Here is a 26,185-nt window from a genome sequence, read left to right as displayed (position 1 = left end):
TTTCTTCCTCCTCCTCTCTCTCTCTCTCTCTCTCTCTCTCTCTCCAGTTCCCTGACGTCATCTACATCTCTCTCTTGTTCCAGGTCAGTTGTGCTCTCTTAAGGACTTGTCAAGGAAAGGTGCAACAAAAGTATCGATTTGGGTTTGGGAGACCAACGAGGTCTCTGCTGAGAACGGCGTTGAGGCCAACGAGGTCTCTGTTGAGAACGGCATCGAGGCTGTTGGGTTTGGGAGAGGCAGAACGACGAGAAGTATCAATTTGGGAATTGGATTAGGCTTTCAAGTTTCTATGTGTTTTAGTTTTTGATGTTGGGCGGCTCTCCGCCTAGCTGAAACGATTTTGAGAAAATCCAAACGGTTGAGCTCCGCCTATAGCCTAGGCGGGGCAAGGCAACGCCTTTTAGAACCTTGGATATAACATAAAGCTGAAATAAATTGTAAATGTAAAATATATACCTCATGTGAGCCTGAAACCCAATCCTAGGTCAAGACCCAGGCCCAAAGAACATGAGGCCAAATCCAAGGTGGATGTATCCAAGCCCAACCGGACCAAACCAAAAAAAGCAGCAATCATGTGCGTTACCCTCCCTGTCGTTGTCGTCCTTTGCATCGACTCTGCCGTGCCACCACCGTGTTGTCTCAAAGACTGTCGAGAATAGTCTCTAAACACCCATGCGCGCCTATCCTGCCCACCACTCACCCAACAGCCATCAAAATCTAATCAATGTTATTGATAACAATCAAGCTAAATAATCTCTAAACTTCAACCTAGCAAAGTTTCAAGCTTATTGATTGGTTATAAGGAAAGTGTATTTTTTGCTCAACTTTAGTCAACCCTCTTTACAATTATGTGAGTGATGAAGAGTTTATCACATGAAGTTTCATAATTTCTTTGTAAAAACATTAGTCGAAACGCAAACACGTGTTGTTTAGAGTCTTTCTAGAAACCAAGTTTCCTCTTCCTCCCCCTTTCTTTTACAAGATTTGTGTCAGTTTCTTGATCTAGATCTTAGCTTGAGAGTGGGGAGAGGAGTGGGGGGAGCACTCTCTACAATCGACAGTCTCTTTACCCTTTTGTGGTAGCTTTCTACCCCATTGGTGGCAGGTTTGTTTTTCCCTTGATTTCCTTTCCTTTCCAAATTCAAGTCCCCAACCATTATACATTTTTTTTTTTTTCATATTACTCATCCATATCATCTCTTTGTTCTTCCATATCTTCTTCATCTTCCCACCATTTGTCTTCCTCTTGTGTCATTACCATCAAATCACTTTTTTCTTTTCTCTTCCTCATCTCAAATCTCTAATTCTTCATGGTTAAGATGCACATTCTCCTTCGTTAGATCCACCGTCACCGATTGCTCGCTAGGTCTTCCAAGTTCTATCGTCGATGTCGCTTGGTGTGGATTTTCAAACTGGGTTTTCTTGTTATCGCGCATAAACTTGATGAATTCGGTAGTGCTATAAGGAAATGCATGGTCTATGACTGTCTATTCCTTGATCTCTTTCTTTTTTTTTTTATAAAAAAACATGACTGGTCCCTTTGCGAATAGGTCCCTTTTTTATTTGTTGTCGTTCACATGTTCTTTATGAGGATGTTTTGTATGGTTTAGAGATTTGGGTTGTGGAGATCTTCCAATGGGTTTTCTATTACTATGCTAGCTCAAGACTTGTTTGGTTTGACTTCAAACTTTCACCGGCCGATTTGGTGATGTTTCTCTGTCACACCTGAAGATTTTTTTGTGTCATCCCCCTATTGATAGATATGTTTTGTGGTTAAAGTTTGTATTGGTTGTTTCTTTCATCTCTTCTCTCTCATGGATCAAGAATTGATCAAAAGTTCAAAACCAATCGGATCATGCATGAAGAGTCCACAGTCCCTGCAAAAATCTCATATATTCTCAAAATTAAACTCAATTTTCGTATTCACAACTGGAGAGAAAGAAGTTTATGTGACAAACATCTCCAATTTGATACAGTGAATAGGCTCATTGCGGTTCAATACATTTCGATCAAACAACATCATTCTCCCCATAGATGTCCCCAACATGTTTAAAGATTTAGGGTTTCGAAATACCAGGTATACAGGCGTTAAACTCTTAACTCCCACCCAAGTCATCAAGGTATTCAGGGGTACATCATCTGGATTCTCAAGATCATCATACATCCCTAAGCATAGTACTTCGGTAGTGCCAAGGCCATATGATTATATACACTAGCACGATACCTCTCACCAACATCAGTCACCGGTCCTCTCTTAAGCCTCTAGATCGAATAGATAGTCTCCTTAAAGCAAGGAAACTTGGATAAGGGTCGAGAAGATGATCCACTAGTTATGCATAAATTATCATTATGGATTGTACTCTCTCCTTCGATCGCGCTCGGATTGAGACGCGCATAATCAGATAGTAACAATTGGGATGAGGCAATCTGAAATGCAGAAACAAGGGATTCAACGATAGCAGCCGTAGATTTGTTAAGGTTTTGTTGAAGAAAAGTGTTTTTCTCGTTAACCCTAAAAGAGCGTGCAGCTAGGTTCCTCCAAAACAATAGACATTACAAATGCCCTTTCTTCTGAAGCCGTTACTCTTTAAGCCGGTTTCCAAGGTCTCACATGGTTTGTTAAAACTACAAGTGGAAGGTTATTGACTGTATTAACAATTTTATAACAACTCTATGGAGAATTAAGACATGGAAGTGGGCTATGTGATATGTTTTCGGTAAATTTGTTTAGCGATCCTCTCCAAATATGATGTAAGTTGTATCTTTTGATTTGATTGTAATGATTTTTTAATAATAAAATTATTTATTTTTCCCAAAAAAGTACTTGTCGAAAAAAAAAAAAGTTAACACATGATGTCATGATGAGATGAAACAAAATGGAAAATAAAATAAATGAAAAACAGTATCTTGCTCTTGTGTGTGCAATAGACAATAAAGCCCTCTCTCTTATCCCAAACGTATATGGATAGATAGCTCCATTTCAGAAGACGAGACACAACACAGAGAGCTCTCATCTCTCTTCACAACAACAACAACAACAACAACAACAATGGCTACAACTGCAGCAAGTACCACCCGACCCTCTTCTCTGATGCTGACGTACGCCTCCTCCTCGGCTTTCCCACAAGACCTGACTCCCTCACTCGTCTCCTTCAAACCCACCAAGCCTCTCTTCTCAACTTTCTCTATATGCCCACTTGTTCTCAGACCCAACAGAGTCAGAAGGGTCAGTTTGAGCTTCTTGAAGGAACCCAAGTCTGAGCCTTTCCATGTCGTCTCGGCTGCTCTGGCTGCGGATACAGAGGTGGACGAGGCTGTGGAAGATGAAGCTCTCAAAGGAGCTGATGGGTCTGCTGCTCCTGTCACCGTTTCGAAACCCAAGAAAGGGAAAGCTGCATTGCTTTTGAAGAGAGACAGAGTGAGTCCTTTTTGGTGTAAAGTTTGAGTCTTTTGGTTGTTTCGTTACTGGGTTTTGTTTGGTTTTGGGTTTTGCAATTTCTGAAACTAATACCTGTTTGGTTACAGTATTGTTTCTTTGGACAATGGTGTGTTAAAAACCCATTGTTGAATCCTTGAAAGGATTAAGATTAATTCTTGCTTATATGTTTGTTATTCTGATTCAAATTCTAAAAGCTGAGGATTGATTTATTTATTTGGGTCACTCTATCGTCTGTGAGAAAGTACGGTTTCACAAATGTGTTATTTGTGTCGATTTAAGTTTGTTTTGGTTTGTACCGTGCTTTTTAGTTGATTTCCAAAGCTTGGAGAAATCCACAGAGCTGTTATTGTGTTCATCACCTGCTTAAATTCTTCCAAGAATTCGCCAGTGATTCAAAGGCTCATTGTCTTCTGTTGAAAATGTCAGACGAGGTCCAAAAGATTCTTGGAAATTCAGAAATTGAGGGAGACCAAAAAAGAGTATGAGGTGAAGCCAGCTATTGCTTTACTGAAGGAAATGGCGAGTGCAAAATTTGTAGAAACTGCTGAAGCCCATTTCCGCCTCAATATTGATCCAAAATATAATGACCAACAGTTGAGGGCAACTGTGAGTTTCTGATCTCTGGTTGGTACTGAGAAAATATATGTAATGTCTTGTCAACTGGTCGGTGTTACAATACACAGTCTTGATATGTTTTGGACTTCTTTTACTAGGTTAGTCTGCCCAAGGGAACTGGACAAACTGTTAAAGTGGCTGTTCTTACTCAAGGTAATTGTTCATACCAGTTCTATATAATTTAGCATGGGCTCAGGAGATGAACCAAATCTTGTACATAACTCATTTGTCTCAGTGAGGTTGAAAGCAGCTTTTTATAGAGGAGCACTATTTGTAGTAGCTTATGTTAATAGGTAGGTAATTTCAATTTAGAAACTACTATCTAAATTCTTCATAGGCAAGTTATTCTTTCAATTGATATAAAGCATAGAGAAAGCCTTTATCAAATGGTCATTATTTGATTTTTTTTACCTTGGTTGAAAAGCAAAGCTTGGCTGAAATGAGTGAACTCTAGGCATCTCTCTATGGTTGTACTTTCTGTTAAGGTACTATTTGCTAATGAATTGGCTAGATGGGTGTATAGTTTTCTCATTTCGTCCATGATCTGGAAATCTGGTTTAATGAATGATGTGAACTTTGTTCCAATAATCCCATTGAATTAAAAATTGTGGATCCTTTCTATCATTTGTCCTGTAAGGTTTATGTACATCATATTTAAACCTCAAGTTCATTAGTTTTTAGTTATATATAGATATATAAATTATTATGCCTCTCTTCTGTTCTTTTCCTTTTTTCAAATTAACCTCTGCTCATTTCAGTAATATATATATACATTGTTATACCTTATTTATTTCATACATGGATACTTCATTAGTCAGTAGTGAGTAGGAAGTGATTGATTTATTTAATTAGATGTATGCTTTATTTCATTACTCAGAAGGACACAACAATACATGGACATTCTGCTTTTGCAATGTGCCGAAGGTTATCTCTTTCTTTAATTTCTATAGGTGAAAGATTTGAGGAGGCCAAAAATGCTGGAGCAGATTTGGTTGGTGGAGACGATTTGATACAACAGATCAAAGATGGATTCATGGAATTTGACAAGTTAATTGCTTCACCAGATATGATGCCCAAGGTATGGCCTGGACTATCTTGTTCTAATCAACATGTGGCTATACATGAAATTGAGCAGTCTGTATGGCATTGAATTATGCTAAAGTTGCATTATGGAAAAAGTCGTGAGGATAATCAGTAAAAAGCCAAAAATATGGTTGTTTGATTGACACAGAAGCAGTTTTCCAGTAAAGAAAAAAAATTGCAATTCATACTAGGTTGAATCTGAATCCTGTTGTTCATGATGTGATATGCGCTTTTTGTAAATGGCTTTTCATTATTCATGTTCTGTGTTCTAGTTCCGTTATTCCCCTCCTTCCACTCCCCTTCCACTCCATCTCTTCTTTTCCTGGAATCTTTTAATGTTCCTTATCCTTTTAAGTTTGATGTATAAAATTCGGTTAGTTTATATGGCTAATCAACTTTTCACTTCCTAGTTTCGATGATAAATTCATGTAATTGTTGTATATAAAAGGGAATTACTGTGTATTTGACTTGCTGCTTATGCATGTAAGGATTCTATATAATGCTGTTGGATTGATCTCAATGTGTTAAGAACAGACCAAAATGAACTGCATTAATATACATCTCTCATATGAGTCACCTGGACCCAAAATGATTGCATATTACTTCACAGTTATGTGGTGTATTTCTGCAGATTTATACTTTGGCTGGAAGTTATGGTCTCAAGTAATGTCCATTTTGTTTTGCTGTTTTCCTCAGGTTGCTAGCCTAGGAAAGATTCTAGGACCAAGAGGGCTCATGCCAAATCCAAAAGCTGGTACTGTGACTCCTAATATACCCCAGGTATATTTTGGGTTTTGTTTCTGCACTTGCGTTTTTCTTACCCTGAATACTTGCCTTTTCTCTAGCTACTATTTTAGTTGTTTCCTCGTACCATCATGAATACATTGTATGTATGTGCATATACATCCAATGCATTTGATGCGGTAAGAATAATGGGGACTTGGGCAAAATAAAATAAGAAAAACCTCGCAGAAAGAGAAAAAGAATGACAAATGAAAAGGAATCGAGTTGAAACAACCAGGTTACAGGAAGGGGTCTGATTTGTTGCCTACTGAGTGAAATGGGCTAACTGTTTCCAACTTTTTACAGGCCATATCAGAATTCAAACAGGGGAAAGTTGAGTTCAGAGCAGACAAAACTGGGATAGTTCATTTACGTTTTGGAAGAGCTGACTTTTCGGAAGAAGATCTTCTTGTAAACCTGCTCGCCGCAATTGTATGTTCTCCATTCCTAATATTCAGTGCTGCCTAAATGCCACTCACTCACCATGAAATCTAACTTTATGTATGCTTTACCTGGCAGAAATCAGTAGAAACAAATAAGCCACCAGGTGCAAAAGGTGTTTACTGGAAAAGTGCACATATATGCTCATCGATGGGCCCTTCAATTAAGTTAAACATAAGGGAGATGCTTGATTTCAAGCTTCCAGCAAATGCTTGAAGAACTCTCAACACATGTACATGTTGTCTTTAAAATGTTTATTCAGCCTCTTAGATCCACTGTTAATCTTTGCGAATGTAGTTAGTAAAGATGCTTGGAGAGTAAGGCGGATGAAGAGAGAAGGTGGCTTTGGTGTTGAATCTGGGCCAACTCTGTCTCATAAAGCATACAGTTACTTCTACACTGGGTGAAAAAGGCCATGTACTTTTGTGAACAACTATTACTCGTCACTTTTGATTTTTTTTCATCAATGAGGAAGAATTTAGTCAATTTACAATGTTTGCATAGGAAAATTCTACAATATATTAAGGTTATGAGGTAAATTTGATTACCACTAATAAAGTTCAATTACTCGAACAAGAACCTACCTTGACGGAGAGACCTTTAATCATCATATGGAGTTCTTTTGTGTACATACCATAGTCTTATTCGTGCACATAGTGTATGTGTGGATCTTTTCGCAGAGAGAAGAAAAAAAAAAAAAAAACAAAGGAAGAAAAAGACATGGTATTTGTGACAAATTCCTTTTTCATTTTTGTTGTTGTTGTGAATATTCCAATTTCGGGCTAATGGTCAAGAACCAAATTCAATCAGTTAACAATGGACCTAAGTTGGGTCTCAAATGCTTTTCCTTTACTCTCAAAGAAGCAACAGAAGACAATACCCATATTATGGAACCAACGTTGGAAGGCTCCAGTTCTAGTTCTGGGGAAAGTGAAAATTTGTGAAAGAAGAGTCTCCTCTACATGCCTTGAGGGATTGTGCTCATGCTAATTCGTTATTACATTTAGCTCATTTGCCTAGCTCGGTTTCGATATCTACAGTTGGGATGGTTAGCCAGCCTCCTACTCTCATTCACCGAAATGCCAAGATGTGGGAGAATCAAGTTAAAACAGCGCAAGTGTTGATGCGGCTTTCGTCAGGATGCAGAGGTCACATATCTGGTTGCTGTAATGAAGATTCAGGGAGCTGGGTTTTCTATTTGAAGCTCCTACTGCAGACGGCGTCATCAGCTAGAGTTCAACATGTTACAGTGGTGCTAATATAGTAGCATGTACCCTTGCTCAAGAGGCTCGGCTGGCAGTTTTTTCTTGGAGGAGTTTATATATCTTGATTGTAATGATATATAAGCTCAAAGAGATCATTAATTCTAACATAACAAGGCTTGACATATGAAATGTTAAGGCATTGGATGATCACTAAAGAGCATTAAAAACATAACTTGGCTGATCCATAATGAGGCTTGACATGGAATGTTGAGGCATTGGATGATCACTAAAGAGCAACAAAAACATAACTAAGGACTTTTGTTTGCTAATTTCCCAAATTGATCCCTTGCTGTATACAAGGCATTCCCTGCACAAAACTACAAGGCAGTCCTATGAACTGATGCTAGAGCCTCTACCAAGCAAACAAAGATACATTTGTGAGGGTTGTGTTTACAAAAGGTTATGACTGATGATTTGCACGGGTGGAATCGGAAAATAACTGTACAGAGCCATCAGATTCTGGACATGATTATTTCTGATGGATAGAGGCAACTGCTAATTCAACACTGGCTTTTTCCAACCAAGCCCATGACAGTTCCCCAACTATCACCTGCGCTCCACACTGAATTCAGAAAAGAAAATCTTATGTTAAAATATTAATAATTTCAACATATCAATAGATAATATTGACTTTGAGTACATCTTTACCTTCTGCAGGCTGCTCAATCCAAGGGCCAGTCATTATATTCAAAAGGGTGCATGCTTCACTGTATTCTAGATCTGGCAGCAACTTCGGTGTAAGCAAGAAACACCTGATTAAGATTGACAGATATCAAGTATTAGTTTCCAACTAACTAATAAGAGTACAAGTATAATTAAGGCCACTTCTAAAGCATAGCAAAAAGAGACAGTCGACACGAGTTCAGCATATTATCTCTTTTGTAACATAATTCGTTGAGATGCTCCAGTTTATAATATTGATGAAGACACACAGAGCAAAATAGAAACAGATATCAACAGAATTTATGCATATTTTCTCTTACTGGGGTGTATTTGGTTGAGATGCCGCTCTTACTAATTGCTGGAACATCTTTCTTTCATTTATAGGATCCATCCCTGAGAAAATATTAAATGACACAATCAGTTATCCTTTGAGCTTGATCGATCTAAGACAATAAAGAAAATACTGTTCTGTAACCAACCTTGATTTATCTCGTCAACCACCCTAAATGGGCAATTTGTAAGATCTTGAAGAGAAACAAGATAGAGTATGGTTGAAACTGAACGCTCCTAGCAATCAGAATACCAAGGCATAATAAGGCAAAACTGTTCATATTCAAATCAAGAAATCAAGACTATAGTTGTTGTAATACCCCTCCAGATTGATGATGGGCACTAAGAACTTGAAGCTGTCCTGCTTGTCTGTTGGTCATAATGTGAAAAATAATTAACATAGTTATTCAGAAGTATTTTACATAATAAATCTAAAAACTTTGAATTCACAATTTATAAATTATCATAATGTAGGTTTAAAATACCAAGATTTTGTTGGAACTTTATAATTGAAACAAAATATAAAAAATCAGATTCCTGAATGATGAAGATACAGTAAATTGTTTTATTTCAAACAATTAAGATCGTCTGAAATTGAAATCTACTGCCGGCCAGATGAATAAAAACCTATCTTTCGTGAATTAAGTAGTTTTGAATTTTTAGAACATAAAAAAAGTACTCTAGAAAATGATCTGTTGTAGGAACTCAAAGCTTTTAAAACAGTAAGATTTGTCTCGAATCGACATCAACCATGGGCGAATCATGCAAAACTTCCAAATATTTGCTGAACTCTGAATTAACAAACAGCATTTTTTCAGCTATATTGTTGATTGTCTGTATAAAACATCATAGTTAAATGGATTCAAGTATTATAATATGCCAAAATAGAAAGTTAGCTTTAAAATAAACAGCATCTGTGATTCCTCAAAGAATTACTGATCTATTCCAAACACCAATGAAAAAGTTTTAGACTTTTGCTCTTTCTCCTGGAAATAAACCCCAACTAATCTGATTCTAAGGTTCAACCATCTAACTTCACAACCTATTCAAACAGAAATTTCAGTTTTTTATCTAAATGCAAGTGCCAAGAGCACCATGAAATGGTAAGTAAACAGGAGTGAAAATGATCACCTGAACTTTACTTTTATAAGTATTCCAAACTGATCAAAGTCCATGTCATGCTCATCTGAGAAGACACATCCAATCAAAAAGGGAAATGAAAGAAGGTTCCTTAAAGAAAGACATTTCTATAAAGTGTGATACCCAATGAAACTTCCCCTGCAACAGCCATCTCTTGGAAGTTCCAACTGAATGTCTCGTTTATCTGAGCAACAAGGTTTCTTAATGTTGGGAGCCAAGTTTCCTACAAATAATTTATATCAGGACACTATTTTGGAAACAACTTTACTACATCAACACATGAGTGGAACAACCTACACTAATTAAAGTAGGAAAAGAATGAGGAAAAACATGAAAGAGACAAAAATAGAAGAAAAAAAACTATACAATTATTACTTTGACACTGACATTAATAATTTCTTAAACCTTCTAATGATCAACAAATATAAATAAAAATAAAAACCTTTAAACCCTTCAGAACTGTGGTTCAATTACTTATTCAAGTTCAACATAATAATATGTGAAATGAGATGAATTGTTCAATGCTTTTGGAAATTGTAGTCCAAACCACAGTATCAATGAAGGCTTCAACCTAAGGGTAGGGCATTCTGGTTATTTGACTAGTTACAGCTAAATAGCAAAAAAATAAAAATACGAGTACATTGCGGATAGCAATAGCAATCTCACAAAACAGCCATTAAGGTGGAACTGAACTTCACTCACCTTCAGATTATCCACTTCAGCTATACACCTCGTCAGCTCTGCTTTATCTTCTTCCAATTTTTTTGCGATAGCTTCAATCTATAACATTTATGTTGCAAGTACAGGTGACAAATCAAAGAAGAGAGTGGGAAGAGTAAAAAAAAAAAAAAAAAAAAAACCAAATATGTCAAATGGAATTACCTTGCGCTGACGGTCTTCATATTCTTTCAGTATATTCTGATTCAGTAACAGAATAGAATTAGCTTGAGAAGTAGTTTCATCTATAGCAGCCTCCAGGTCTTCGATTGTAGTAGGCATCTGGATACAATAGTAAACAATTACTTTCCAGAACCACAGACAAGAAAATATTTTGCCATGGTACTCGGATGAATATTCCATATGACAACTAATCCTACTTTGAATACCCTTATAAATAACTGTTCACCATTCACCAATACATGGGGAATATTTTACGCCATAAAGTTCATAAGAGTAAACGGACATAGATTGTTATCGACGTATAACTCGATCACTAAGAAACTGGTAGGCATGCTTTCATTGTGTCATCGAACAATGTTCTGATTGGCTATTCAAGACTAGATCCTTCACAAAGGGGCTAAGAACCAATGCTTGTGAGATAAATAACAGATGTACTTGACCTTTTTGTTTGTGTCATGCTTTCCATATGACTTTTGATGTATCAAAGATGCCTTTCTACTTCTAATGAAATTCACCATATAGCATGTTGTTCTTGTAACTGGTTAGGGTGTTTGTCCTTAAATATTTCACCAACCAGAAAGGATGACCTATTTAACTTTCAAAGCATCAGATGCAGCAAAAAGAAGTGACGCCTGACTGCCTAACGCAGAAGTTTGAGAAACTGACTCATACATTACAATGTATTCAAACTGAAGTATCTTTCCAATTTATATAAGTTAACTCATTGCATAAAAACCTCAAGAAATGCCCTCTGAAGTTCGGAAGTCATCATTGCAATGGACTCTGCATGATTCTTAGCAGCAGAAAGCTGTTGTCGGCAATCCTCTACTACTTTCGTACCTGGATACATCAAAATGGCAATAATTAGTTTTACATAAGTATATCCTTAGAAAATCATTTTATACATAAGAAACATTAGTTTTACAAAATGGTAGTGTATCACTTAGATGAGTCACTTTTGGGATAAGAAACAATAGGGTTCCCAGTATTAAGTGCCAAAAAGAGAAGTGTTCCCAAGGTATCCCAGTATAAGAGGTCATTGTTCTGAACCTTCCCTAATTCAGAAACCATGTACAACAATGAATAATTAAATAATAATAATGATAACAACAACAACAACAACAACAAACACACATAACAAAAAGAGTTGTTTGAAAAGCCAAGCAATGTTGTTGAGGATTATGTCTCGCAAGTTAGCTGCTGATCCAGGTTTACTTGACCATTTCAGTTTTACCTTTTTATAAGATAAGATCTGCAATAATTACTTTAAAACAAATAGAAATATAGAATTTATACTTGTCGATTATTTCTAAAAAAAAAATAGAGAAGAGTTTATGCACAGATCTATAAGCTTGAGCAAAATTCTAACACGGGAAGAATTCTGAAATGATTGGAGAAGTACTCACTCTCATCAAGCTGAAGGGCTGCGTGAAGTGCATATTTTTCATGCTGCTTGATATTGACCTCCATTTCTCTAATCTAAGAAATGAAAAACAAGTATATATCACTTAATTACAAGCTTCTGCATGACATCTTAGCATTTAAACAATAAAAGTAACATAAACATGATAATTCATTCTTTTGAAGTAACAACACATCATTGTAGAAATATAACACTATGTGCTTGCAGAAACTAAGAGCATTAAAGTTGTGAGCCATTTGTTAAGTTTTGTCCTCCCCTAAACTCTGAACAAAGAAATACCTTCTCTAACCCCTCCCCCCCACCAAAAAACAAAAAAACAAAAAAAAACCTGCAGCATGCCTACTTGTGGATGACAAAGAGGAATACTTCTCTAAAAAAAATATGAAAAAGAGGGATGCTTTGAAAGAGCCATACAAAAATCTTGAATTTAAGAAAGTACTTGGACAAATAAGCCCTAAACCAAACAAGAATCCTGATCTTGTCCCACGGGGAAGCCAGCTCATCTTGTTTATCATGAAATGTACTTCTATTCCTCTCGAACCAAACAACCCATGTAACTATCAAAACAGCAAGCCTCCATATAAATGCACACTCCTCCTACCCTCCCACTCCCAAGAGATTGTCATTCTTTAATGACAATCTCTTGCGGCTTAACTGGCCACACCAAAAAGCCCTAATCAACCTGCTCCAGATGAGACATCAGTGAAAAGTGCAACAAACTATATTTGGAAAACTTTTAAGACCATCACCCACTAAAGAGGGAATATTGAGTTGCAGGGCATCCTCTTTAAAGCACTTCACAAGTATTAAATCCACCACAGCACCAGCCAAGTAACTGAACTTTAGTAATTTTCAAATAAACTTAAATAGGAGAAAAGGTGTGCGTGTGTGTGGTGGGGGGCGGGGATTGAATTTAGATTCTCTTAAGGTTAATAAAAGGAGATGGAGATGAAAAAGAAACCCAATAACCCTGTACAACCCACACAACCGTATTATGACGATCAGGCCACACAGGAATATCACAAAAGCAGGACATGAATTACTACACCTCTCATCAATAAAGTCTCCTAAAGGTGAGATGCTTAAGGGAAGGAGACCAAATAAGCTTTTCTTACACTACACTTGGGATAGATTTAAATTGGAAAAACTGAACCGAAAACAGAAAAATAAAAAAGGAATGAGCCTTCCATGTAAAAGCTAGAAGAGGATCCACACCAATATAAAAATATATTTTTTTATAAAAATAAAAATAAAGAAGAGAATTTATGAAAGGAATTGATACTTTTGAAATTCATATGAAAGCATGATGCCTCGTATAGTTATACAATCAATATTTCTAATTTTATCCAACAGACCAAACAACGATTTAAAAGCAGCCACACACACGATTTAACATTTCCTTCAACTACTGAGTGGCAGCAGACGTAGTATATTTCTATTAAAAATGGTCTTCAAGAAGGCACAAAACAGCATGTTCAAGATCTTAGTGGATGTACCTGTGCATCAAACTCAATGGCAACCATGTGTCGTTCAATAAAACTTTGATTCAAAGAAACCGCCTCAACAAGTAGACCCTGATAAGAAAAATAGCAGAACCAAAAGAATGAAGACTCCAAATCTTGAAATATATTTATATGCCAAACAATAGTTTCACTATCCATAGTGATAATAAACCTCAAGTGATGAAAACTGCCACCGCAAGTGTAATAAATGATTAGCAAGAAAACAGACCTTAAGTTCCATCACTGAATGAAAGCGCTCAATGCTAAGTTTTGCAACATTTTCTCTGAGCTTTGCCATAGTGGTATCCACGTCATCCGCCTTCTCCTTATTTGCTAACTTCAGTTTCCATTTTTCTAACATCACCAAAGTATAGTACTTTGAACATTATACGGAAGTTATATAGCATAAAACTTCTAAAATATCAAATCACGAACTATTATTTCTTACCAACAAGACCTTCCAAATGTTGTCGATTTTTCTTGTGGTTAGCCATACTTTTTTGTATCTCCTCCTACAACATATTTTTATAACAAAAATTCATTAAAAAAAAAAAGACATAGTACATCTAACCAACCCCAGTTAGTAGGGTATAAGATTTTTATACTCGTGTCTGCCCAAAGAAGACACAAGTATAAATTACAATCCATGACATCTACTGTACTCATTTCAGCTTACCCTCTCTTTTCGAAGTTTTGCTTCTTCATCCTCAATCTCCCTTTGCTCAACTAGAAGCAATCTAACACTTTCTTGTAAAGTAGCAACAGATTCTTCAAGCTCAGTTTTGTTAGATTTCAGTTTTTCGATCTCTCCAGTATCCACACCTATACGAATAAAGAGAGACTTCAGAGTGTTTACAGAGGTTCTTTGGATTATGTGCCAGTAGAGGAAAACAGTTTGTTGAAACATACCACACAGAAGAAGTTTAGAACGGCCCACTGGCTCAACACTCGAAGAAACATGACCACCGTATCTAGATACTGTACACCGATAGTGATTATCTGGAGTCCAAAAATCTAAAATCCCCAAATTGGAAACCTGATCAGCTTTCTGATCAGTTTGCCGGGATCCAATGTACTGAGGGAGACAAAAGAAAAACAAACAATTGGATATCAAATTATTATCTGAAATGAAACACCTGCCCAAATTCCCATATGTTTAACATGATTATCAATGTCGTATGTCCTTCCAAAAATAAAGAAGACAAAAGAAAGCTTGGGAAGCATACTGATCTATCTAAGCCAAACTGGCTAGTCAAAACCTCTTTCACAGCAGTAGGAGCATCAAAAACTTGGTCCAGCCGGGAATAGATCCCCAGTGCACTCATCTGCACAAGTAAACACAAAATTAAAAATAAACTGACACAGCTGTTCATATAAATCACAGGGGGCAGCAAAAGCCATACCTCCTCAGAAATGTGTAAGGGTTCTTGTCGACTTTCATTTCCCACATAATTCAAAACTGGAACATCAAATGACTTAAGATTTCTGACCAAACGGTCTCGATCCTGAGAATCTTGAGTTATGAAAGACTACAAATACAGGAGAAATAAAGTCACCAACATGAAATCTTATAAGTCACAGTCAAAAAGGGTTATTCAAGCCAATACATAAATATTTGAATAGCATCTTAGAATGTTTCTATATAGCACACAGGTCATCACTGGAACAGAAAGACACTAAAACCCCAGAGAAAAGGGCAGAGATGCAAATAGAAGGAAACCATGATTAAATGACTACATAGGAAATTTTGGTAAAGCTAACCCATGGACATAGATCTATGTGGTAAAGAGTTAAGATCTAAAGGGCAGGTAGGTAGAAGCATAGCAAAATGGCTTCTCAACCTTATCACATCAAAAAAAATTGACAAGACACCCGGTATAAGCCCTATACAAGACAAACATTCTATGAACGTAGGAATCACAACACTAGTGTATGCCGTGGCAAAGCGTAAGATGATGAGAGCTGTAAAAAAATTGATATCTAATTACCTTCCAGACGTAATAAGCAACATGATCTTCTAAATAGTCAGCATGACGGCGGTCAGACACATTAACCTGAGTGTGAAATCGAGTATATTATGAAAGATTCATGGAAATATCCAGTAAGCACCGAACAAAAGCGAGCATTCTAAAAGCATACCTCAAGCAAAACAGGGCCATACACATCCATGTTGAATTCATGTCGATGTTCTTTCAGCCAGTTATAAGCATCAAATATCTTATAAGCTCCTGTTTTCTGTAAGGCTAATAAGAGTTTACTACTTGCATTTTCCATCTCCTTCAGCCTGAGAAAGATGTATTAAAGATGCATTGTAAAAGATGTTTGAATTACAGTAACGGCAATATGAGACAAAAAATAAGCATGAAGAAGATTTACTTGTGCAAGCACTCATTTAAGGATGCCTTCTTTTCAGATAAGTGCTTATCCTTCTCATATTTCTGGACCCTCTTTGCATTTGCAAAACCTCCTTGCTTCACAATTTGGTCACCTAATCTTTTCTGATCGGGAATGGTTTACTCAGTAACATAATGGAAGAACTAAAGCAAGTCTACAAACCAAATGAAAGCAGTGAAATATGATAGTTTGAAAGTGGGATATCACTATTCTGAATGAACAATGTCTGCTTCATTGTTTATAGCAGAGGTCTTTTCCTAAACTCCATGTAGTTAGGATTAAATCCAAATAGATTTTTACTTTCCTCAAAATTACTGATAACATGTCTGCAGCTCCTAAAATTACAACTAACAAAAACTAGATGTATTAAATATTACAGCTACTTTCCAATAAATATTGTAAGAGTTGTATTAAATATTAAAAGTCGTACCCATCATTGGATTAGATCTAACTTTCATAGTAGGAGACTGAGAAATGTCTTGTTCCAAGGTAAAAAAGTGAAGAGTTTTGTAGCTACAAACTTGACATGATGTGCGCCAAGAAAATATTATAAAATACCGAGAAAGGGATTCAGGGAACCACACCTCTTACAAATGGTTGGCTTTAGCGGATGAAAATTAAATGCCTTTATGTTAATCGAAATAGCCAGAATAGAATTACACCCTTTTAGTTTGGATAACAGAGGAGAATGACTAAACTTTTGAAAATCAGAACGTTTTAAACATCAAATCCATAACTTACAATTTCATCCACGAACGGTGCAGAAGGAGGCAGATTCTCAAGTTCTCGTTCAGCAACAGCTAGATTCTCCTTGAATTTTAAGATTTCTTGTTGACGAGATTCTTCTTCCCTTCTTGACTCTTCCATTTCGCTGTAATTTCCTTTTATTTGAGCATCCTATAAATATATAGATGAACAATTAGCACAAAAAAGATTCACTAACGACCATTCTACAAAATACTAGAGCAAACTGAGAGCACATTAGCAAGAGTAAATGAAAGTAGTTTCCAACATACCAAATGGTCTGCCTTCAGCAAAAGTTCCTTGCGCTTGTTTTCATTCCCACTAATGAGTTTGCCTACTTGTTTAGTCCTGGAATCCCACATGGCTTTCTCTTTCCTTTTCTTCCTGCAACCCAGATAACACTCAATATACCACAGCTGAAGTAAAAACAAAGTCACTGCAATTATGAAATAAAAGGCAGTAGAGAGAATTTAGTTGAACAACATCTGTGATTGGATTGTACGATAAGAACTTCTTTTTGTTGTTACATGGGGAAAAAGTAAACTTGCAATGGGAATTGAAAGACCAAACAAAACGGACAAAAAAGTATATCGAGCCAGGGCCCACACGTCAAGTGCAGGAGCACTTTATGATGACAAGAAAGTTAGTTGTAGTTGGTGATTTCTTCAGACAAAAGAAAATAGAGGCTGGTTTCTCTACAATTTTTTTACTTCAGAATTGAATTTTCTATCCCTATTGATTAATCTGGTTTTCTAAAGTTTTTTTAGTACTTTAGAGATGTATAATCCATTTTTTCAGTTATAGATAAAATGCTTGCTTGGTAAGCACATTGTTACATTTACATAACCACTTGCTCTAAAAGCCTCAGACATTGGAATAACCAGTCGCGTTGAACAAGAGTCTAACATTAAGAAAACATGTTATGCCACAAAACTTGACTAGAGCAGCTACTTAAAATATATTATGTATGACTGAGAATTAAAATAAGTAAGCGTACTCAATAGGTTCTTTTAGATCATTTAAAAACCTTGCAGCATCATCCAACTTCTTCTTTGAAGCCTTTTCCTTCTCCTTAGCTTCAAGATATTCTTTCTTCTTCATATCGTACTTTAGCCAAGGCAATTTAGTTTTCAAGGTCTCAGCCTGCAAATGTATTTTTTGTGATAGTCTGATCAAGTAAGATATTTTAATTGTCAAGGAGTATGTATTCTGATGATCAACAAAAGCAAGAGGCAAACCTTTGCAAGAAGTTCTTCTCTTTGACGGACACGCTCAACATCTTTTTCTTGTTCAGCATTAAGAGCTTTCATCTGATTCAAAGTTTCTCCATTTTTTTCAACAGCCTACATCACAAAGGAACAATTTCAAAATGACAGGACCAAGTTTTTTTTTTTAAATGCCTTACGAATAAAGGACCAGTTAGAACTCACTTGCTCCATTCTCTTCACTTTCTTACTAATCTCAATAAGTTCACGATGTTGGATCGGCAGTTGAGGATCACCTACAGCCTTTTCAGTCTCTTCTAATAGTTGCACTGGAGTCAATTTGGCAAACTCACAGACTCGGTCTTGTGGTAAAAACTATAACCCCCGCCCAAAAGAACAACACACACACAAACAAAGAGATGATGAGAAAAGAAAGAAGAAAGAGAGGAAATCAGTGACAAAAAAACTAACAGACAGAAACAGTTAAATGCATATCAAAACTTGAATTTGCATCAAATTCAGACTGGAATGCTCTGATATTGATTACAGAAAATACTCACTTGAGTTAAATTGTTGACTTGTATGTTAAACCTTTGAATGATTTCAGTCACTTCTTTCTTAGGTACCACTTTTCCTGAAATCCAAAGAAGATAAATAAATATTGGTCAAGATACTCCTCTGCCTTCTTGTTCTCGATAAATGCAACAAACAAAAAACATTTCATAATTCAGTAGAAGGTCTGTCGATTCAATAATCAAGTAGGAGTTGAAGATAGTGACAAGCATGTTTTGTAGAAAAAGTAGGTTAAACAGGCCAGTTTAAGGGGCTACTGACAAGGATGTTTTCTTCATGACTAGAAACCTATTTCAGGTTTGTGCCTTAAAATCTCGGTATTCGTTTATTGCTAAATCCATTCACAAAAGTTGTTAAATAGTTAAAAAGACTAGAATGAAATGGTGAGTTAATAACAGGTATTAAACTACATACCATTGTATAACCATTCCGATTTGTTATTACGCGCATCAATCTTACGCATGATAACAATACTCTCTTCTCTTGTGTTTCCTCTCAAGGTAATCTTAATGTGAGCCGATGTCTCCCCACGCTTCACATAGGCACCCACACTGGTCGCCCTCCCGAGAAGCTGCATTCATGAAAATTCCCCATATTCATGAAATCTTCAAAAACAATCCAACTAAATAAAACCGCACACTTGTCAACAACAACAACAACAACAACTAACCTGTGGCTCACCACCTAGACCCAGTGCTATTGCACACACGAGGGAGCTCTTTCCGGATCCATTGGGTCCAATCACAAGGTTTAGCCGAGATCCCGGCACACACTTCAACTTATCAAAAGTCATGAAATTATGAAGCTCAATCTCGGTTATGCTTCCGGGCATGTAATCATCTTCACCTCTGAAATAAAAGAGCCAAATTTTCACAAAAATCAAAACTTAAACTCTTAATCTTAGCGTAACAAGAGAGCCAAATCTTTACAACAGGAAAGTCAATTCAGCTAAAAAGATGATTCTAGCAATGAAATTATTATTTCGAAGAGACCCAAATAACAAAAAGCTCAAATCTTTGTCCCTCTAATAAAATAAGAATACTGGGTAATTTTCAGATAACAAAATCAGGGGAAAAAAACCCTAATTGGAAACCAGAATGAGAAATTGAAAATCGGAACCTTGTGATCTTGGGGCGCTTGGGCCGAGGCTCGGCCATCGCGTGAGTATCGGCGGTGCTACTTTTCCAGTGGATTCAGAAAGATCGAAGCTTTCGGGGTCTTCCTCGATTTGGGGACTGGGAGTGATAGCTAGGGCAAGAAATTGGCGCCAAAAGAAAAGGGTGAGTGCATTTCTTTTCTACAAGGAGGAGTCGTGTATTTATGGGCCTGTGCCAAAAGTACTGTGGACTCTGTTGTCTATGGTCCAAAATAGAAATGTTTTTTTCTTTTTTTCTTTTTTAGGTTCAATGAACCGAGGAAAAAAGAAGAAAAAATATTAAATCAGGCCGTCACAAAGTAGAATAATGTTGTTTAACAAATAATGTCGATGGAGCAATCAGCTTTCATAGCGGTAAGATTGGAGCTGGTGGTGTAATCCGAGACTATTTCGATGTGTGGATTGAGGGACTTGCTGTTTTCATTAGCAAGCCAATGAGGAAACGATTGAAGCTGAAGTATAGGGTCTCTTGCTTGGTCTCAAAATGACTATTAGATTGGGAATAGCAGAATTGGCCATTGATTGTGATGATGATGTACCTGTCCATCTAGCAGGTTGTTGATGATTTTCATCCTTGGAAGTTGGAAGTCCATCATCAAATCTTGTCTACACCTTCAAGATTCTTTCTTGAATTAATTCTTTCTCTTTTATTTTGTAGAATGATTTGGAGTATAATCTGATTCATGTCTACAGGGAAAGTTGACGAGTATAAAAGAACATTTGCAGCTCTACTTTCACAATGTAGTTCGATCCAAGTGACTTTCGAGCCAATATCCCCGTCCACTCCACCTTGCAATAATGAATTTTGAGTCGACTCCACTTGATCTATCAAATACTAATGTGATGTTTTGCCAAAGTTAACAAACTTTCAGATTGAGCAATCATTTTTAACGTGAATGTTATATTGTTAAAAGTAAATATTTAACCAAAAAATATGAGATTCATAGATAGATGCCAAACATATTCATAACAAAAAAAAACCCTATTTAGAAGATACATGGGACAAACAAACAAACCCAAGAGATAGAACGAGAAAAATAATTGTGTATTGAGAAGAATGAAATTGGACCAATGAGTGAATAACAACCACAGATGCTAAAACAAGCTCCAAACACATCTATGATCTATCTCCTCCCTCCAGAAGCCTTTGTCCCGCTCCCATATGGCCAAACACAAAATATCTCCAAACAAGAACTTGCTTGAGACACAGTTCACTCTTCTACTCTGCTGCATGGCCATCACCACCGGCATATGTCCATCACCAAACCAACCCCCACCTCTCCCCACACTCTCACTCCCAACCCTCACACCACTCAAAACCAACTTGCCTTTTCCCTCCTCCAAGTTTGGCGCCAACTTAGTCTCCAATGATACATTGGTCCATGGGGCTGCCGCGGAGGCAGTGGCGCTGGCACGCGCTGTGGCGGAAGTGACCAGAGATGCGGCGGCGGTGAGAGTTGGGAGTAGTGAGGTTTGGAGTTGCAATGAGAGTGGTGGTGGAATGATGGTGAGGAGGAAGAAGAGGAGGCGGAGGAGGAGAAAAGGGTTGGAGTGTTTTGATGATGAGGAGAGAAACAGGGAGCTTGAAGATGGGAGGTTCTCATTTGGGGTTGTGAGCTATGGTTATCTCAGCCCAAGAGAAGAGGCAGACTGCTGTATGAGTCTAAAGGTATTCACAGTCATGACTATATATGTTTGACAGCATTATGCAACTACTACCATAATGTCACTATTGTTGGTATAATCTCAGGCTCTCAGCTTGTGCTGTTATTTATATACCCAGTTGGTTGAAGTATTGAACTGCATAACTAAATAATTGATTAGTTCTTTTCGACTTGTGTTCTTAGAATTTGGCATTCTCATTTGTAAGTATCACCATTGTGGGTGTGGATCTCATCTTGTTAGTATTATTTTACCCAAATTGGTTAAGTTGCATAGCTAAATTTGGTTCTGTAAACATTACTAGTGTTTAGTGAATGGCCTTTACTGTCGCAGTAATCATATTTAATGACACAGGAGGGGGCAAAACTAGAATCTGAAAGAACAAGATTCACAGAAGCTCAGGAGCATGAGCCAACCTCGAAACAGCTGGCTAATGCGATGAGGATCAAGATGAGTAGTATAGACAAGGTTATTTGTAACAGAAGAGAGTCACAAGAAAGGATCATCAAGAGCTATAGGGGACTGGTTGTATCTGTTGCCAGCAGTTATCAAGGGAAAGGATTAAGCTTACAGGACCTCATTCAGGTTTCTACACCTGCTTCCACTCCTGCTTTGTTTTCCAAATTGTTCTATGAAATTGATCACTACTGTTTTAGCAGGAAGGGAGCATTGGACTTCTTCGAGGGGCAGAGAAGTTTGATCCTGAGAGAGGATTGAAACTATCAACATATGTGTATTGGTGGATTAGACAAGCTATCATCAGAGCCATAGAAAACAAGTCTAGAATAATCAGATTACCTGTGAGTAGCTGACCTGGTCATCCCTTTTTTATTTGTTACAAGGAATGATTGCCTTTGCTTTCATATGATTAAGTCAGTCCTATACATTCTTGCCAGGTAGGCTGGTAAAAATGCCTTGATACAGAAGTATGGTTAGTTTGTTTGTGCAGGGACACATGTGTGGAGTGATGGCAAAAATCACAAGAGCTAAAAAAAATTTCAACCAAAGATTTCAACGGCTGCCTAGTCATGATGAAATTGCTGAGATGATAAATGTGCAAGCCTCAATTGTAAGACTAGTTTGTGAGAGGAGCAGACTCCCTCTTTCATTGGATCGAGTGGTGACTGATCAAGGTTGCATGGCACTCCAGGTTCCTCTCTTGAATCTTATATCTACTTTTCTGAATGTATGTGATTTCATCAACGACTAATTCATAGCAAGTCTCATAAGAATTCTAGTGCTCTTGAATTTCATGCTTTGATATTGGACTGAGAAATTATGGGTGTCCAGTTAGACCTTCTCCTAAAAATGGTTATAAATACAGCAGGATTTTTGGGTTATAAAATTTCAACAAGTTAGGTTTCATGAGTCTTTTTAATCCCAGCTCACATGATTTCAGCTTCCTTCTGAGAATTAGGAGTAAATTAGCTGCATACTGCAGATTCAACATTTGCATAACTGAATCATAGATGGCTTGACAACTCAGTGAACTAAATGCCCTTGGCTCTAAAAGTCATTCAGAATTAGGATAAAAATCTGCTTGAACAGTATACTCAAACTTTTATACTCATAAGTTGATTCAGTGAGGTTATTCACCAAGTTATCTAATCTTCAATGTGAGAACTTCACAAGAAAATATCAGTTATGGTCCGTTACTCAATCCTCAAGTTAATAGTTCATGTTATATTGCAGGATATCATAAGAGGGCCGGATGAGATGATGCCAGAAACTATGCTTAAAAAACAGCTAATGAAGCAAGAGATGGAGAAGCTTCTAAATAGATTAAGTGACAGAGAAGCGGAAGTATTAAGACTACACTTTGGGCTAAATGGAGACACACCTCAGTCCTTCGAGGAGATAGGAAGATTGTTGAAACTTTCAAGGGAGAGAGTTCGACAGATCAACAGCATTGCATTATCAAAATTAAAGCAGACAAGCACTTTGGAGGATCTAAAATTGTATATTGTATAGTTTTTCTATTATTGATGAACAGAGTAAGAAGCTAGAGAAATGTAAATAGTAAAATTACAACCAAAAAAAGGGAAAGAAATAAAGATTATACTCCTTTACTGCATCAGTACTGTCCAAGACTTTGCTAGAAACTAAGAGGATCAGTGAATCCTTGCTTTAATCCTCCAAATTGTTCTTTCATCAAATCAAGTGAACAAGTTGTAGCGTTGTCGATTTCTATTAAATTTTGGATCCCCCTCATGGAATATTTGACATTACTGAAAGTGAAATGAGAAGGAAGCTACAAATCCATAGTTTCTCATTCACCCTTCACCCTTTACCATTTCTGTTTGACTGTTTAGTTTCTCATTCACCCTTCATGCTTTACCCCTCACCCTTCATCATCCATCAAATCCAAGCGCCCTTTTAATAACTTCTAAACATAAGGAAGCTACCCTGCCTAAGCAGATCTTGGTTGATTTTCATACTAGCCATTATTATGAAGAATCGAAGATACTTCACGAACACTCCAAAATGGATATTTCATTTGGGAGATGTATATATTTCGTGAAGGTGAGCCATATATACAATATTTACTATAGATGTCTGAAAACACTATCCTTCTTTGTGTAGATTATGAAGGATGTACAAAGAAGCAGAAGATAGAAAAATGCAAACAGAATAGCTCAGTAGATCCAAACCAGTGGTTATTTGCACCATTTTGCTCCTCTCAAACATCTTTACCAGAAGAATCATGACGATAACATGTCCCACTTTCGTCTTCAATTCATCAAGTGAGCTAATTTTCATCCACTTAGGCCTCTCCTACAGACCCAAACAGTCAACCAGTTATCTTGGTATTGTAAAATGAAATATTAAGCGCCAAAAGTGGAAATTCAGATAGGAATAAAGGGGAAGAAAATTGATATACAGTTCAAATAACTAACGACTTCATTCTGTCCTTGAAAGAAAACCAGAAATTAATGCCAGTAAGGATGTAAGTGTAGGTTGTAAATACCCTAAAAAGTACCATGGAAACATATTTTGTGCGTCTTTGTATGACATAGAGCAAAATTTTGTGTACTTGATATATTAGTAATAATTTCTCAAATTCCTCGTTTTTTTAGTGCATGATAGATAAAAAGGACAGTCTATTTTGTACAATATGAACTATACGACTTTTAAGAGTTCACATTGTAAGTATTTCAATGAGAAGTAGATAGCAATGTCAATGGAGAATAATATATTCTCTGTTAGATTCTGTTAATATCTGTGCAGGTCTGAGAAACAAATGCCAAATACACTTGCAGGGAAGGGAATTAAGATTACCTTCAAAGCAAACATTCCAAACAAAGAAGATCCCTTCAAAGCACGATCAGCACTAGAAGGCACATCAGTAGGCACATTACTGATAAATAATCCATACAGTCCCATACCAAATATCAACATGACGGTCCCAGCAAGATAAACATCTGCATCATAAAGGTTGCAGACAATGAGTTTTACCATGTCAAGAAAGAATGAAGTCAGCAACTTGGTATATTACATAATAATTCTATAATATGTACTTAAAGACGAGACACAAGAAAATTCTGAAAACTCTACCAATTGCTTCAACTAGTCGTAGAACCATTAGTCCAGTGTGATGCCCTTTGACACAACTGCCCCAGTAAACTCTATAGGCATCTACTACATAAACACATCCCTGCAAAGTTTAATGTAGTATGCGTATGAACAAGTGCAGAAACTTTAGTTAATGGAGTAGTCATATCTTAGATTAAAATTCTTCAGAGTTGAAGACCTCAAGGCATTTATTTTTTTCTCCTCAAGTAAGAATAGAGAACATATGGCAAAGAGAAATTACATTGAGGAAGCACAATAGTGAACCAGCCAATGAACCTCCAACAGCCAGTAGCGCCAAAAATCGGAAGTCAAATATTGTCTGCTCAACAATAGACATGTAAAGAAATGCTTAGAACACATTGTTATTTGTTGATAAAACAAATATCCAATCATAAGGAATGAAATCTTAAGAATCCAAAACCTGCTTCGTAGCTGTTTAAACCAGAAAATTTTCTGATAGTATTATCTTTATATGAAGTCAAAATGGGGCAAAAAGTAGCTGTGAGAACATCTGCATCTTCTCTAAATATCTTCACTTACTGTACTTCAAAGTTTCATTAACACTATTTCTAATTCTACTTAATTCTCGGCGCAATCTGTCAAACAGGGATGTGCATGTACTCAATGATCGATTAAACGTATAGGCAAAAATTAAAGAAGGACTAATATCAACACATGTACAACAAATGGTCAAGTTCATGTACCCTTTCAATGGAAGACTCGGCAGACTTGGCAAACCGAGAAAACAGGCTACCGTTGGCAGAAGCGTAGTTGAAGCTCGGTTCGGGGGGTCTGGAGGAAGCAGGATAAGCATTTGCCGAAGTTTCAGTGGAGGAAGCTACTGTTTGACTTGGAGCTGATGCTGATTTTGATTCCGGGGATGATGGGGAGGTCAGAGAAGAAACAATGATGGGATGAGTGAAGCGCTTGAAGGTGTTGAGAGGGTAGCGGCCGATCGGCGCCGCTGCGGAGAAGGGGGAGGAGGAGATGGAAGTGAAGAGAGCCATTGTTGTTATTGTTGACAGGAAAGAAGAGAGGGGGTTTTAGAAAGATGGGGGAGATTTTTTGGTTGGAGAGAGACTTTTCTGCTGCATCGGATGGCGGGTAAATAACGGGAATTTGGGAACGTCAGTGCTCTTCACGCGCGGAAGAGGCGCCTGGTAAGTGGTAGCAAAACAAGTATCTTTATGTACCGATTATTTTATAGCGAAGGTTCTTCTTGTTGTTACGTTATGGACATATGCGTATCGCCGAACCACGTTATATATGTGATGTTCTCTTTTTTTGTTTTTTT

General features: G+C 37.0%; 4 protein-coding genes across 4 annotated transcripts; 2 read left to right on the top strand and 2 right to left on the bottom strand.

Moving 5' to 3' along the window:
* The first annotated feature begins 2,967 nt into the window (after window positions 1–2,967).
* Window positions 2,968–6,908, top strand: LOC101298747 (50S ribosomal protein L1, chloroplastic-like). The gene is made up of 7 exons (XM_004307190.1): window positions 2,968–3,418; window positions 3,866–4,045; window positions 4,153–4,207; window positions 5,005–5,132; window positions 5,834–5,917; window positions 6,227–6,352; window positions 6,440–6,908. The coding sequence occupies exons 1-7, from the start codon at window positions 3,050–3,052 to the stop codon at window positions 6,575–6,577; spliced, it is 1,080 nt and encodes a 359-aa protein (XP_004307238.1). The 5' UTR covers window positions 2,968–3,049; the 3' UTR covers window positions 6,578–6,908.
* An 834-nt stretch (window positions 6,909–7,742) lies between these two features.
* Window positions 7,743–19,788, bottom strand: LOC101298461 (structural maintenance of chromosomes protein 5-like). The gene is made up of 30 exons (XM_004307189.1): window positions 19,620–19,788; window positions 19,171–19,348; window positions 18,915–19,071; window positions 18,488–18,561; window positions 18,153–18,302; window positions 17,961–18,065; window positions 17,720–17,865; window positions 16,995–17,106; window positions 16,720–16,875; window positions 15,961–16,082; window positions 15,724–15,868; window positions 15,573–15,638; window positions 14,988–15,113; window positions 14,811–14,909; window positions 14,494–14,659; window positions 14,261–14,406; window positions 14,033–14,096; window positions 13,814–13,938; window positions 13,579–13,656; window positions 12,066–12,138; window positions 11,396–11,499; window positions 10,642–10,758; window positions 10,462–10,539; window positions 9,883–9,982; window positions 9,751–9,805; window positions 8,940–8,988; window positions 8,769–8,856; window positions 8,610–8,682; window positions 8,275–8,378; window positions 7,743–8,188 (listed from the first exon to the last, which is right to left on the bottom strand). The coding sequence occupies exons 1-30, from the start codon at window positions 19,655–19,657 to the stop codon at window positions 8,127–8,129; spliced, it is 3,156 nt and encodes a 1,051-aa protein (XP_004307237.1). The 5' UTR covers window positions 19,658–19,788; the 3' UTR covers window positions 7,743–8,126.
* A 1,030-nt stretch (window positions 19,789–20,818) lies between these two features.
* On the top strand, window positions 20,819–23,394 carry LOC101311426 (RNA polymerase sigma factor sigD, chloroplastic-like). The gene is made up of 5 exons (XM_004308641.1): window positions 20,819–21,325; window positions 21,673–21,903; window positions 21,978–22,118; window positions 22,268–22,468; window positions 23,011–23,394. The coding sequence occupies exons 1-5, from the start codon at window positions 20,819–20,821 to the stop codon at window positions 23,287–23,289; spliced, it is 1,359 nt and encodes a 452-aa protein (XP_004308689.1). The 3' UTR covers window positions 23,290–23,394.
* A 75-nt stretch (window positions 23,395–23,469) lies between these two features.
* LOC101298166 lies at window positions 23,470–25,902 on the bottom strand. The gene is made up of 5 exons (XM_004307188.1): window positions 25,596–25,902; window positions 25,133–25,210; window positions 24,874–24,973; window positions 24,598–24,740; window positions 23,470–24,093 (listed from the first exon to the last, which is right to left on the bottom strand). The coding sequence occupies exons 1-5, from the start codon at window positions 25,896–25,898 to the stop codon at window positions 23,884–23,886; spliced, it is 834 nt and encodes a 277-aa protein (XP_004307236.1). The 5' UTR covers window positions 25,899–25,902; the 3' UTR covers window positions 23,470–23,883.
* Between the last annotated feature and the right edge of the window lie 283 nt (window positions 25,903–26,185).

Source organism: Fragaria vesca, linkage group LG7, assembly GCF_000184155.1.
Source record: "Fragaria vesca subsp. vesca linkage group LG7, FraVesHawaii_1.0, whole genome shotgun sequence".
NCBI classification, from domain to species: domain Eukaryota; kingdom Viridiplantae; phylum Streptophyta; class Magnoliopsida; order Rosales; family Rosaceae; genus Fragaria; species Fragaria vesca.
This window is presented reverse-complemented; position numbering and strand designations above follow the sequence as displayed.

Bases quoted from the DNA above. Each gene is read 5' to 3' on its own strand.
- LOC101311426 (XM_004308641.1), top strand. From the start codon at position 20,819: ATGGCCAAACACAAAATATCTCCAAACAAGAACTTGCTTGAGACACAG. The intron at 21,904-21,977 runs GTTTCTACACCT...CTGTTTTAGCAG, and splicing joins GCTTACAGGACCTCATTCAG to GAAGGGAGCATTGGACTTCT. The intron at 22,119-22,267 runs GTGAGTAGCTGA...TTGTTTGTGCAG, and splicing joins CTAGAATAATCAGATTACCT to GGACACATGTGTGGAGTGAT.
- LOC101298461 (XM_004307189.1), bottom strand. From the start codon at position 19,657: ATGGCCGAGCCTCGGCCCAAGCGCCCCAAGATCACAAG. The intron at 18,303-18,487 runs GTGAGTATTTTC...CGGGGGTTATAG, and splicing joins AAGTCAACAATTTAACTCAA to TTTTTACCACAAGACCGAGT. The intron at 8,379-8,609 runs GTAAGAGAAAAT...AATCTTAATCAG, and splicing joins TCTCAACCAAATACACCCCA to GTGTTTCTTGCTTACACCGA.
- LOC101298166 (XM_004307188.1), bottom strand. From the start codon at position 25,898: ATGGCTCTCTTCACTTCCATCTCCTCCTCCCCCTTCTCCGCAGCGGCG. The intron at 25,211-25,595 runs GTACATGAACTT...ATTGTTGAGCAG, and splicing joins CCGAGTCTTCCATTGAAAGG to ACAATATTTGACTTCCGATT. The intron at 24,741-24,873 runs GTAGAGTTTTCA...TTTATGATGCAG, and splicing joins ACGACTAGTTGAAGCAATTG to ATGTTTATCTTGCTGGGACC.
- LOC101298747 (XM_004307190.1), top strand. From the start codon at position 3,050: ATGGCTACAACTGCAGCAAGTACCACCCGACCCTCTTCTCTGATGCTG. The intron at 5,918-6,226 runs GTATATTTTGGG...AACTTTTTACAG, and splicing joins TGACTCCTAATATACCCCAG to GCCATATCAGAATTCAAACA. The intron at 6,353-6,439 runs GTATGTTCTCCA...TTTACCTGGCAG, and splicing joins TAAACCTGCTCGCCGCAATT to AAATCAGTAGAAACAAATAA.